This window comes from Musa acuminata, unplaced genomic scaffold (assembly GCF_036884655.1).
Source record: "Musa acuminata AAA Group cultivar baxijiao unplaced genomic scaffold, Cavendish_Baxijiao_AAA HiC_scaffold_1114, whole genome shotgun sequence".
Taxonomy (NCBI): domain Eukaryota; kingdom Viridiplantae; phylum Streptophyta; class Magnoliopsida; order Zingiberales; family Musaceae; genus Musa; species Musa acuminata.
The window spans coordinates 22989-34660 of NW_027021327.1; the positions used below are offsets into that span (position 1 = coordinate 22989).

Sequence of the window (11672 nt, forward strand, 5' to 3'; positions counted from 1 at the left end):
CAACTCTTGGCGCTACATCGTGGCATTCCTGGGGGAATGCCACTATGCCAATATCACCCTGACCCTGTCCCTCTTTCTTTCTTGCTTTCGTCTTTCCAAAGGATCGGGGGGCTATTATCTGTTCGCCCGAGCGGGCTTTCAAGTTAGCGGGGCTCCCTCTAGTAATAAGGGGTGGAAGTAGCGTTTCTTTTTCATCAGCCGCTCAGAGGACTAGGGGTTCGGGGTCCGGTGGGCGGCGCGCATGATAGACAATGCTACCTCGGCTCTGGACGACGTGGAGCGCCGAGAGCTCCGGAGGCTTAAAGAAATCCTCCCATCCTCACAAGCTATTCGGAGTATGTCCGAGGGGTGGTTGGTCGAGGCGGGTCTTAGCCCGGTTCCTCGAGGTATGCCTTAAGGAGGGTAGTGGTTGGTCTTCATATGTTTTGGCGTTCTGACTGAGTTTCGTTTCTTCGCAGAGATGGTGAACCTTAATGCCGTGCGCGGGAGGAAGTCTTCATCGGCCGCATCATCCCGTTCGCCAGCCGCGGCGAGGGTTGGCTCGAGGGAGACCCCGGTGGACGTCGAAGCCGGTCTCCCCCGGAAGAGGGCCAGGGTTTTCTCGGGAGAAGCCTCTGGAGAGATCGCGGTCTAAACGGCGGAGGCCGTTACTACGCCGGTGGGCCACGCCGGGGGAAGCTCTGAGGCGGGCACCTGCAGGGATGCCGCGGTGGAGGCTCCTCGAGGGCCCTCCGTCCGTGACCTTTGTCATCTGCCGACGGGTGGGGAGGATGAACCCTACCAGATGCGGGTGGTGGGCAGTCTCCCGCGAGGCGAGGCCTCCGATCCACTGGTGGCCCGTTGGCAGGGCCTCACCCGAGGCAGCCGGGTGTGGGCCGAAGGGGATTCTGTCACCGAGTTCGTCCGCGAGGGGCTTTATCCCGACATAGCTCGGGACTTGTATACGTTGTCCTCCGAGGCCCTCCTCGGCAAGTCTGCGAAGTCACTGCTATGGGTGATGGACCACGTTCGCGATGCGGGGTGAGTCATCGTCTCCCTGAGTAGCCGAAACGTCGAGCTCCGGAAGCAGGTGGACGAGCTCCGCGTCGGGAGGGTCTTGAGGCGCTCACGGCAACTGAGCAACGCGCCGCGGATTCGGATGCGGAGGCAGTGCGCCTTCGTTCCGAGCTTCAGGCATCTGAGGCGCGAAGCTCCGAGCTCCAGACGCACCTGAAGGCGGCTATGGCCGAATCTCGCTCGGCGAGTGTGGATTCGCTGGAGTTGATCCGCCGCCTAGAAGAGGCGCGCGCGGAGGCGCGGGAGGCTTCCGCAGCCCTTGACGCCGAGGCCCGTCAGAGGTCGGCAAAGGACAAGAAATTGATCGAGGACTACAAAGGTTCCTCGGGCTTTCAACTTGGCCTTGTTCGGACTGGGCGGGTCTCGTACGAATACGGGTACCAGATTGCCCTTGCCCACTTTAAGGGGCGCTATCCTGACCTTGAGGTCGCGGAAGACCCCTTCGACTGCTTTCCTGAGGACATGGGTGTCGACATGCCAGAAGAGGTGCCTTTTGACGACAGCCCCGATGCTCCTGAATAAGCGTTTGTACTTTTTCTTTTTGTCTTGTTGGAAGTTTTGTCATGTAATGGGTTTCTTGAATGAACACGGTTTTTCTCCCTTTCTCCAATTTGTCTGCTCGTGTCTTTTGATGTTGCGATACAATTCTATCTCTTAGTCAAGTCTCCGCTTACGGAAAGAACTTTTCGAGGTTTTGCGCATTCCAAGTCCTTGGCAAAGGGTGGCCCATCATCGTCGCGAGTCGAAATGTACCTACCCTGACAACTTCGGTCACCCGGTAAGGGCCTTCCCAATTGGGAGCCAACTTGCCGCGCGCCCGAGTCGGATCGCTAATCTCGGTCCTCCGTAGGACTAGGTTGCCCAGTTTGATGGGTCGGGGTCGTACCTTTCGGTTGTAGATCCTTGCGACGGCCCTTTTATAAGAGAGGGCCTATATGTGTGCGTCGGCGTGTCGCTCCTCGAGCAGGTCGAGGCTGGCTCGAAGTCCTTCGTTCGAGACCTTCTCGTTATAGCCTCCTGTCCAGAGGGTGGCAAGGGCTACTTCGGGCAGTAGGACAGCTTCGGTTCTGAACGCGAGGCTGTAAGGGGACTCTCTGGTCGTGGTCTTGGGAGTGGTGCGCAGCGACCACAAGACGCTCGGGAGTTCGTCCGTCCAGGCCGATCGGGCCGTGGACACCCTTCTTTTGAGCCCGTCTAGGCTGGACCGATTAGTTACCTCTGCCAGCCCGTTCATCTGAGGGTAGGCCACCGAGCTGAACCGTAGCTGGATGTCGTGGTTGGCACAGAACTCCCGGAACCTTTTACCGACGAACTGGGGCCCGTTGTCAGTAATGATGGTTTTGGGCAATCCAAACCGAGTCACTAGGTTCCTCCATACGAATTTTTCTATTTGCCGCTCCGTGATCGTCGCCAGTGGTTCTGCCTTGACCCACTTTGTGAAATAATCCATGCCTACGATGATGTATTTTCGCTGCCCCGAGGCCAGGGGGAAAGGGCCGAGGAGGTCCAAACCCCATTGTGCGAACGGCCATGCGCAGTCGATGGGGGTGAGCGGGACCGCGGGCTGTTGGGGTATGCGGGCATGTTCTTGACACGAGCTGCACCGTTGCGCGTGGGTCTTCGCGTCCCAGCGCATGGTCGGCCAGTAGTAGCCTTGGCGAAGTATTTTGTATGCCAGGGTCCGCCCGCCAACGTGTTCCCCACAGATCCCCTCATGGACCTCAGCCAGGACTGTCTGAGCTTCGTCGGGTTCCAAGCATCGTAGGAGGGGGTATGAAAAAGATCGCTTGTAGAGCCGTTCGCCCACCTCGGGATACCACGCATGCATGCGACGCAGGTGCCGAGCCAACGCTTCGTCGGGTGGAAGAGTTCCGTCCCGTTTGAAGCGTAGCAATTCTTGTATCCAAAGAGGTAGGCACGTCACTCGAGGTCGCCACTGTGATTTCGATGGCGCGGGCAGGTGGCTCCTCAATCTCGGGCCGGACTTCGGAGGCTGGCTTCGATGCCAGTTTAGCTAGCGTGTCGGCACGCTCGTTTTCTCCCCTTGGGACGTTAGATAATGTAAAATGAGGGAACTTGGCGGCTAGGTTCTTTACCTGTGCCAGGTACTTCGCCATGGTCGGGTCACGAGCCTCGTATCCTCCGCCGAGTTGCTCGGCTACTAGTTGAGAGCCGGTGAGGACGCGGATGGCGATCACTGTTAGAACCCTTGCAGATTCTAAACTTGGGGTTGATCTCTTTAGGGGATTGGCCTCCTTGGAACTCTATAGGGGTTCCTCCCTCCAAGTTGCTGCTCAAAGGCTGCAGAAAAGATTCATCTATTGCTTAAGAAAAGAGAAGGAATACATGGCTATTTATAGGGCTTCTAAACCCTAACTCCTAATAGGACTCCTACTTAAGACTCTTACTTCTAACCAACTCCTAATAGGACTCCTACTCAAGACTCCTATTCCCTTACAACTCCTAATTCTTCTCTAAGAAAAAACCTCCTACATGAATGCCCTTGTCAATTAGGACTCTCCTAGCTAGAGTCCTAATAGAATGTCCCTCTCAATTAGGACTCTCCTAGCTAGAGTCCTAACAGTTTTACATGAATGTCCCTCTCAATTAGGACTCTCCAAGCTAAAGTCCTAACAGACCCGCCCTCTTCAAATCAGCCTTGTCCTCGAGGCTGATGATTCTTGAATTCTGGGAATTTGATCTTCAAGTCGTCATAGTTCTCCCGAGTGGCATCTTCTGTTAGTAGGTTTGCCCACTATATTAGCAATTCAGTAGTGGATCGTCGTCGTCGAGTCACGATCCGTCGATCAATAATGGCACTTGGCTGAGTCTGAAGTTCTCCTTGGGTAGTCATATTTGGTGGGTGGCTTTAGGCTGTCTCCAAGCACCTATTTACAACTTCCGTCTGGCCGTCGGTTTGTGGGTGATATGCCATACACATTTTCAATTTAGTACCCTGCATATGGAATAACTTTGTCCAAAATCGGCTCGTGAAGATGCAAATAGAATTTATCATAAGCATAATGCGTCCCTTATAGTGTAATTCTTTTGAGTCCCAATTATAATGAGCCACGGAGCTTGGTGCTTCCTCCAATTTTTTTTTTTTTTTTTTTTCTTACTAGTCTCTGAATTTTTCTGCCATTCCATCTTAATATCCTCAAGGAAGTTGCTAGTTGGAAGTAAAACGACCAAAAATTCAGCTTGCTCAGGTAGTTGCGAAAGCGCATCTGCAACAACATTCTCTTTCCACATTTTGTAAGTTATTTCATAATCAAATCCAAGAAGTTTTGTTACCCATTTTTGCTGCTGGGGGGAAGATATCTTCTGCTCCAAGAGATATTTTAGGCTTTTATGGTCGGTCTTGATTTGAAAGTATCACCTGATCAAGTACAATCTCCACCTCGTTGCTGCGCGTATAATGGCGAGCATCTCCTTATCATATGTTGACATATTTTGATAGGAGGGAGATAATGCCTTGCTAGTGTATGCGAGTGGTCGACCATCTTGTATGAGAATGGCTCCAATTCTGACTCCAGATGTGTCGGCCTCAATAATGAAGGGTCGGTTGAAATCTGGTAGTGTTAGCACCGGCGTCGTCGTCATGGCTGCCTTAAGTTTGTCGAAGGCAACGGAGGCTCTATCCAACCATTGGAAGACATCTTTTTCTAGTAAGGAAGTAAGTGGTGCACTGATCTTTCCATAGTTTTTCACGAACTTGCGGTAGTAGCCTGTTAAACCCAGAAAGCCATATAGCAATTTTATGTTTCTCAAGGTCGACCAGTTTTGCATTGCTCCAATTTTGAAGGGGTCCACTGCCACACCTTCCTCTGATATGATATGCCCAAGATATTCAACCTTTTATTGAAGAAAGCAAAAATTCGTGGTTGTTGTGTGTTCAAAAGGTGGTTTTCCATATGTCTTCTTCGCATGCTCGTATTTGATGATACCCGGATCAAAGGTCCAGCTTTGTAAAGATTTGTGCTCCTTTTCATCTAGCAATTCATCTACTATTGGAATAAAGTATTTGTCCTTGATGATTATGCCATTGAGAGCTCGGTAATCAACACATATTCGCCTTGTTCCGTCCTTCTTGCGTATAAGTAGCACCGGCGAAGAGTAGAGGTTGCAACATGGCCGAATAACTCCTGTTTCGAGCATTTCTTTTATAATCCTTTCTATTTCATCCTTCTGGAGATGTGGATACTGATATGGTTGAGCATTTGCTGAAGATTTCCCTGGAAGAATCATTATACAATGATCATGCCGACGGGTAAGAGGTAGGTTGCGCGGTTCGTCAAATATATTTGAAAATTCAGCAAGCAAAGGAAGTAGATTTGGATCTTCAAATTCTGTTGGCTCTCCCTTAGTTTGCTGCTCAAGTTGTACCAAAAAGCCGCTGCATGCTTTATGCAAAACATTCTCCATTTGTTGTGTGCAAATCGTTGTTATGTCGCCCCCACGTTTCCCGTGCAATGTCACCTATTTCTCCTTGCTGTAAAATTTCATAATTAGTTTCATAAAATTCCAAGAAATATCACCTAATGTCGTCAACCATTTAATTCTGAGCATTGCCTCATGATTGTTAAGAGGGAGAAGGAAGAAATCTGCAATTATCTCTTGGTCCTACAGCAATAGTTTCTCCTGCAAGCGCCTATGATCACAATTCCAAATCCGTCCGTCGGTGACCTTAACATCAAACCTGCAGCGATTCTCGATAGGTAATGGTATCCGAACATCAATCTTACTATTTAGGAAGTTAGTAGTACTGCCCGTGTCGATGAGAACAGTGATTGGTTGTTGTTTGAGAAGGCCTCCAATTTTCATCGTTTGTGGGTTTGAGTAGTTAGCTAGTGTATGTACCGTAACTTTGGTCGGTTGTGGCTCTTCTTCTGCATCTTCTTCTTTATGTTCAAGGCTCTCTTTTGGATGTTCAATGACTTCTATCGGTTCAATCATAAGAAGTCCCCCTTTACGACAGCGATGCTCACGGCTCCACGGCTCGTCACAATGCCAACATAACCCCTTCGCAAATCGCTCCCGAAGCTCTTCTCTTGTTAACCTCTTTGGTGTAGGGACTTGGTCGACAGTAGGGGGGGCTAAGGGCTTCAATATTACTGGTTGAGGAGAGACCCTAATCCTCCGAGCTTCATGGTTCAATTGCTCCTCTTGATGTCGTGCGAAAGAGATGGCTGCCACAAGCGTATATGGTTGTCGCGCTTTAACTTCTCCTCGAATCTCCGACTTCAAGCCCTCAATGAAGGTCCTCAATAGCTGTTTTTGAGACCAATCATGAGTTTGATCAGATAACCTTTCAAACCTGGTTTGGTACTCCTGAATGGTGGAGGTTTGTTGGATCTTTACTAGTTGTTCGTCAATATTCTCGTAATCGGTTGGTCTAAAGCGAATCAGCAGTCCTTCTTTGAATTGTCACCATGAAAGGACTCCATAAGTATGTTCAAACCAGTCAAACCACTGTATAGCATCCCCTTCAAGATGTATAGCTGCAATTTTCACCATAGATACATCCGCGGTTTTGTGGTACCGAAAATATCGCTCCGCGCGCGAGATCCAACCAATCGGGTCTCCTTCTTCCCATCTAGGGAAGTCCACTCTCATGCATGGATAGTTGGGGTTGGTCATAGAGCCTACCCTCCCTTGGAAGTCATCTCTTCGGGTTTGGTGTGATTGGGCAAAGCTCTCTCCTTGATATGATTTCTTCGGGCTTAGTGGTCGGCCCAATCTGAGTTCGGCAAAGAGCGTCCGAATCTTATCCTCCATTCGCGCCTCTAAGGCTTCGAATTTAGCATTGATTGCCTCCTTAGATGCCATAGTATATGGCCCCAAATCAATGATGTTAAGATCTCTCTTTTGCTGTTGGGTTAAAGGCATGTATAGGTTGAGAGAAGTGATGGTCGAAAGTGTTGGTGGATTGGTGGATATAGGCTACGGTTTAGGCTTATTTTGTGGCTGTTTTGGGTGCAGTTTGAGGGTGTGGTTTGGTAGAGTTTTAGGGCTGTGGATGAAAGTTTTGGATCTGTGATAGATGGTAGCAAAGGTTTGACAGAAATCCGTGGAAGTTGCAGCAAGTATGTGCTGTCTTGTAAGAGTAGAATTGTTGTCGAATAAACAACGGTTTCTCGACGTAATTTCCACCAAAAACTTGAGAAAATTGAGGAGGGAATTGATAGCAAAATCACAGTTTATATGACAGCAAGGATATATAATTTAATCAAGAAAATTTCGGCAGTATAACAGCAAGGAAATTGGTACAAGTTGCAATTGCAGAATTATCGTCGAAAAATTTCAGCGGGTTACGATGAAAATTTGCAGCAACATAAAATCATTTTTAGAGATGAATTTCTTAATAGATCAATCTTAGATGGAAGCCAAGATGATCTATGAAGTGTATAAGAAATTTCATTCAAAAAAGATTGCAAATAGATGGGTTAAGGCAACGATATGCAGCTGAAATTTTCTGCAGCATAGATTTTCAAGTGCAGCAGATTGGACATAAAAGATCAGTAGTTTATATTGAGAATTTTTTGATGAAACCAAAGGGAAATCTACTGTTAGGAAGTATCAAAGATGTCATAAAAATTTCGTAGAAATTTGAATAGAAAAAGCAAAGTAGCAAGATCAAACAGATGGTGCTATGTGGCTTGAATTCTGCAATTCAAGTGCAGCAGATTGAACATAAAAGATCAGTAGTTTATATTGAGAATTTTTCGATGAAACCAAAGGGAAATCCACTGTTAAGAAGTGTCAAAGATGTCATAAAAATTTCGTAGAAATTTGGATAAAAAAAGCACAGTAGCAAGATCAAACAGATGGTGCTATGCGGCTGGAATTCTGCAATGTATCTTTCGTCATAGAGATGAAAACTTTGTGACGAAAAGTTTATGCAGCAATATAGGAACGATTTTTTTTTTTTGGATTTTTGAATAAGGATAACTAAATTGCAGCAGCAGTAAGGTAGGAAACCAGAACCTGTTGCAATTCATAGGGAGATCAAAGGATGATCCGCGGTGGTGGAGATGATGACGGAATTCGGTGACGATCTTTTAAGCAATTGTGGGAATTGCTTTGGATGGTTGTAGAGGGTTTATGGATGGCTGTGGAAGGGCAGCGAGAAGCCAAGAATGCTGCTCTGATACCAAGTGTTAGAACCCTTGCAGATTCTAAACTTGGGGTTGATCTCTTTAGGGGATCGGCCTCCTTGAAACTCTATAGGGGTTCCTCCCTCCAAGTTGCTGCTCAAAGGCTGCAGAAAAGATTCATCTATTGCTTAAGAAAAGAGAAGGAATACATGGCTATTTATAGGGCTTCTAAACCCTAACTCCTAATAGGACTCCTACTTAAGACTCTTACTTCTAACCAACTCCTAATAGGACTCCTACTCAAGACTCCTATTCCCTTACAACTCCTAATTCTTCTCTAAGAAAAAACCTCTTATATGAATGCCCCTGTCAATTAGGACTCTCCTAGCTAGAGTCCTAATAGAATGTCCCTCTCAATTAGGACTCTCCTAGCTAGAGTCCTAATAGTTTTACATGAATGTCCCTCTCAATTAGGACTCTCCAAGCTAGAGTCCTAACAATCACCTGCATCTCGAGGGCCAGCCTAAGTCCTACTAGGAGCGCCTCGTATTCTGCCTCATTGTTGGTGGCCTTGAACCCGAAGTGGAGGGAATGCTCGAACGTCCGCCCGTCGGGAGCTTGCAGCACCAGCCCCGCGCCGACGCCCTTTGAGTTGGCCGATCCGTCGACGTGCCGGACCCAGGCCTCGGGAGGTTTTTGGAGACCTTCGTCCTCGATCTGGGTTAGTTCTGCGATGAAGTCGGCCACGGATTGGGCCTTGATGGCGGGCCTAGGCGCGTATTGTATGTCATTCTCGCCGAGCTCCACCGCCCATTTGAGAAGACGTCCTGCAACATCAAATTTGAACAGAATTTGCCGAAGCGGTTGGTCAGTAATGACCTTCACCGGATGAGCCTGGAAGCATGGACATAGCTTCCGTGCAGATAGCACGAGCGCAAGCGCCAGCTTCTCGATTGGTGGGTATCGTTCCTCGGGCCCGTTCTGGACGTGGCTGACATAGTAGACTGGAAGTTGCTCGCCAGAATTTTCCTTGACCAGGACGGAGCTGACTGCGTGCTGGGAGGCAGCCAGGTAGATGCTTAGCTTCTCCCCCGGAGAGACTGATGCGAGTCGGGGAAGGTCGGCCAAGTGCCGCTTCACTTGGTTGAGGGCTTCTTCGCATTCCCTCGTCCACTAGAAATTTTTCGTATTCTTCAATGCTCTGAAGAAGGGGAGGCAGCGATCACCTGATCGGGCAAGAAAATGGGACATAGCGACAAGCCTCCCATTAAGGCGTTGTAGGTCTTTGATCATCCGAGGCGACTGCATATTGATTATCGCCTGGACTTTCTCCGGGTTGGCGTCGATTCCTCTTTCGTGTATGATGAATCCGAGGAACTTTCCCGACGTAACGCCGAAGGCGCACTTCACGGGGTTAAGCCTCATGCCATATCTGCGCAGCGTGGCGAACGCCTCGGCCAGATCAGCCAGGTGGGCCCCCGCCTCTTGGCTTTTGACGATCATGTCGTCGACGTAGACTTCCATGTTCCGCCCGATCTGGTGGGCGAACATCTTGTTTACTGTTCTCTGGTATGTAGCCCTGGCGTTCTTTAATCCGAAGGGCATGACATTGTAGAAGTAGGCCCCTCGATCGGTGAGGAAGGCCGTGTGCTCTCGGTCTTCGGGTTCCATTTTGATCTGATTGTATCCCGAGAAGGCATCCATGAACGAGAGGCGGGCGTGTCCTGCCGTGGCGTCGACCAACTGGTCGACTTTTGGAAGGGGGTAGCAATCCTTCGGGCATGCATTGTTGAGACAGGTGTAATCAACGCACATCCTCCATCTTCCATTAGCTTTCTTGACGAGGACTACATTGGATAACCATTGTGGGTACCTGGCTTCTTCTATGAAGTCCGCCGCCAGAAGTCGGCCCACTTCTTCCCGTATAGCCAACTGCCGATCAGGGGCCTGCCGTCTAGGTTTTTGTTTTACCGGGCGGGCGTCGGGTGAAATGTTGAGGTGGTGCTGCGCTACCCCCGGGTCGACGCCCGTCATGTTCGAGGGCGACCAAGCGAAGACGTCGGTGTTCTTCTGTAGGAGGCCGACGAGCTCTCTTCGTTCTTGTTCGGGTAGCTCCGACCCGATCCTAACCATCTGCTCAGGCCGACCTTCTTGCAACGGCACGTCCACAGTGGACCCTCTCGGCTCAAGATGGGAGGCTGGCTTCTTCGCCTCTCGGGGGTCCGCCAATGGTGGTTCGGCCCTGGCCCTCTTGTGTAGCGAGACGGCAGTCAGGTAGCAGCGCCTGGATTCTCGAGTACTTCCTACGACCTCTCCTGTCCTGGCATGGGTCAGGAACTTCACCGTTTGGTAGTAGGTCGAGACGACAGCTCTGATTTTGTTGAGGGTCGGCCGGCTGAGGATGGCGTTATATGCAGCGGGGAGGTCGATTACCAGGAAGGTGGTCATCACCGTCTTTGACTTCGGCGGTGCTCCTAGGGTCAATGGTAAAGTGATCGCCCCCAGCGGTGAGATTGAATCACCGGTGAATATGGTGAGTGCCGAGAGGATTGGCTTCATGCTATCTCCGGGCAAGCCGAGCTTTTGGAAGGCGTCGAAGTAGAGTATGTCGGCCGAGCTCCCGGTATCGACCATGATCCTTCTTACTTGCGCATTCACTATTCTGGCCGATATCACGAGCGCGTCGTCGTGCTCGGCTTGTTGGGGCACCTGGGCCGGGAAGGTGTCGTTGGGCTCGGGCCCATGCTTGGGAGCTTCGGCCAGAGCGGCTCTAGCGTACTCCTTTCTTCCGGTCATGGAATCCCCACCAGATGCAGGGCCGCCCGTTATTACGTCGATGTGTCATTCGATGGGACCCTTCGGGCGTGGTGAAGGCTCACTGTTCGGCCGGAAGTACTGACCGAGGTGTCCCCTACGAATGAGCTCCTCGATCTACCTCTTTAGCTCCCGACACTGTTCGGTGTCGTGCCCATGTTGCATGTGGAAGCGACAGTACTTTGACTGGTCCGCCAGCGCCCGTGGATTCCTCATCGGGTAAGGTTCTTTGAGCAGTCCCTTTTCCCTTATGTGGAGGAATATTTTCGTCTGGGATGAGTTCAAGGCCGGGAGAGGGGGCCTCGATGTCGGCGGGTCGGATCTATCCAACCTGCGCCGAGATGCAGCGGGTTGCTACGGTTGGGGCGGCTCCGCCTTGACCCTCTTGTGCTCCTCGTGCCTCCCAGCCATCCAGGTCTCCGCGGCAACGAACTGGCTCACCCGCTGGAGCATCTCGGGCACCGTCGTGGGGGGCCACTCCACCAGAGACCAGAATAACCTGGAGGGCCGCAGGCCTATCATGAACGCCTGCATCAATAGAGAAGGGTGAGCGTCTGAGAGTCCTCGGATCTTCGTCGTAAAACGATTTACGAAGTGGGAGAGGGGCTCGTCCTCCCTTTAGTGGAGTCCGAGGAGCAACGCCACGGACGACTTCGAACGGGCATAGGCCAAGAAATTGAGCTCGAAATCTCGAGCGACCTGGTC

At 50.4% G+C, this 11672-nt stretch overlaps 1 protein-coding gene across 1 annotated transcript; it reads right to left on the minus strand.

Annotated features, from left to right (window-relative positions):
* Nucleotides 1-2777: 2777 nt before the first annotated feature.
* Nucleotides 2778-10949, minus strand: LOC135666631 (uncharacterized). Its single transcript, XM_065178227.1, has 3 exons — nucleotides 9411-10949; nucleotides 8658-9326; nucleotides 2778-3320 (listed from the first exon to the last, which is right to left on the minus strand). The coding sequence occupies exons 1-3, from the start codon at nucleotides 10947-10949 to the stop codon at nucleotides 2778-2780; spliced, it is 2751 nt and encodes a 916-aa protein (XP_065034299.1).
* Nucleotides 10950-11672: the final 723 nt, after the last annotated feature.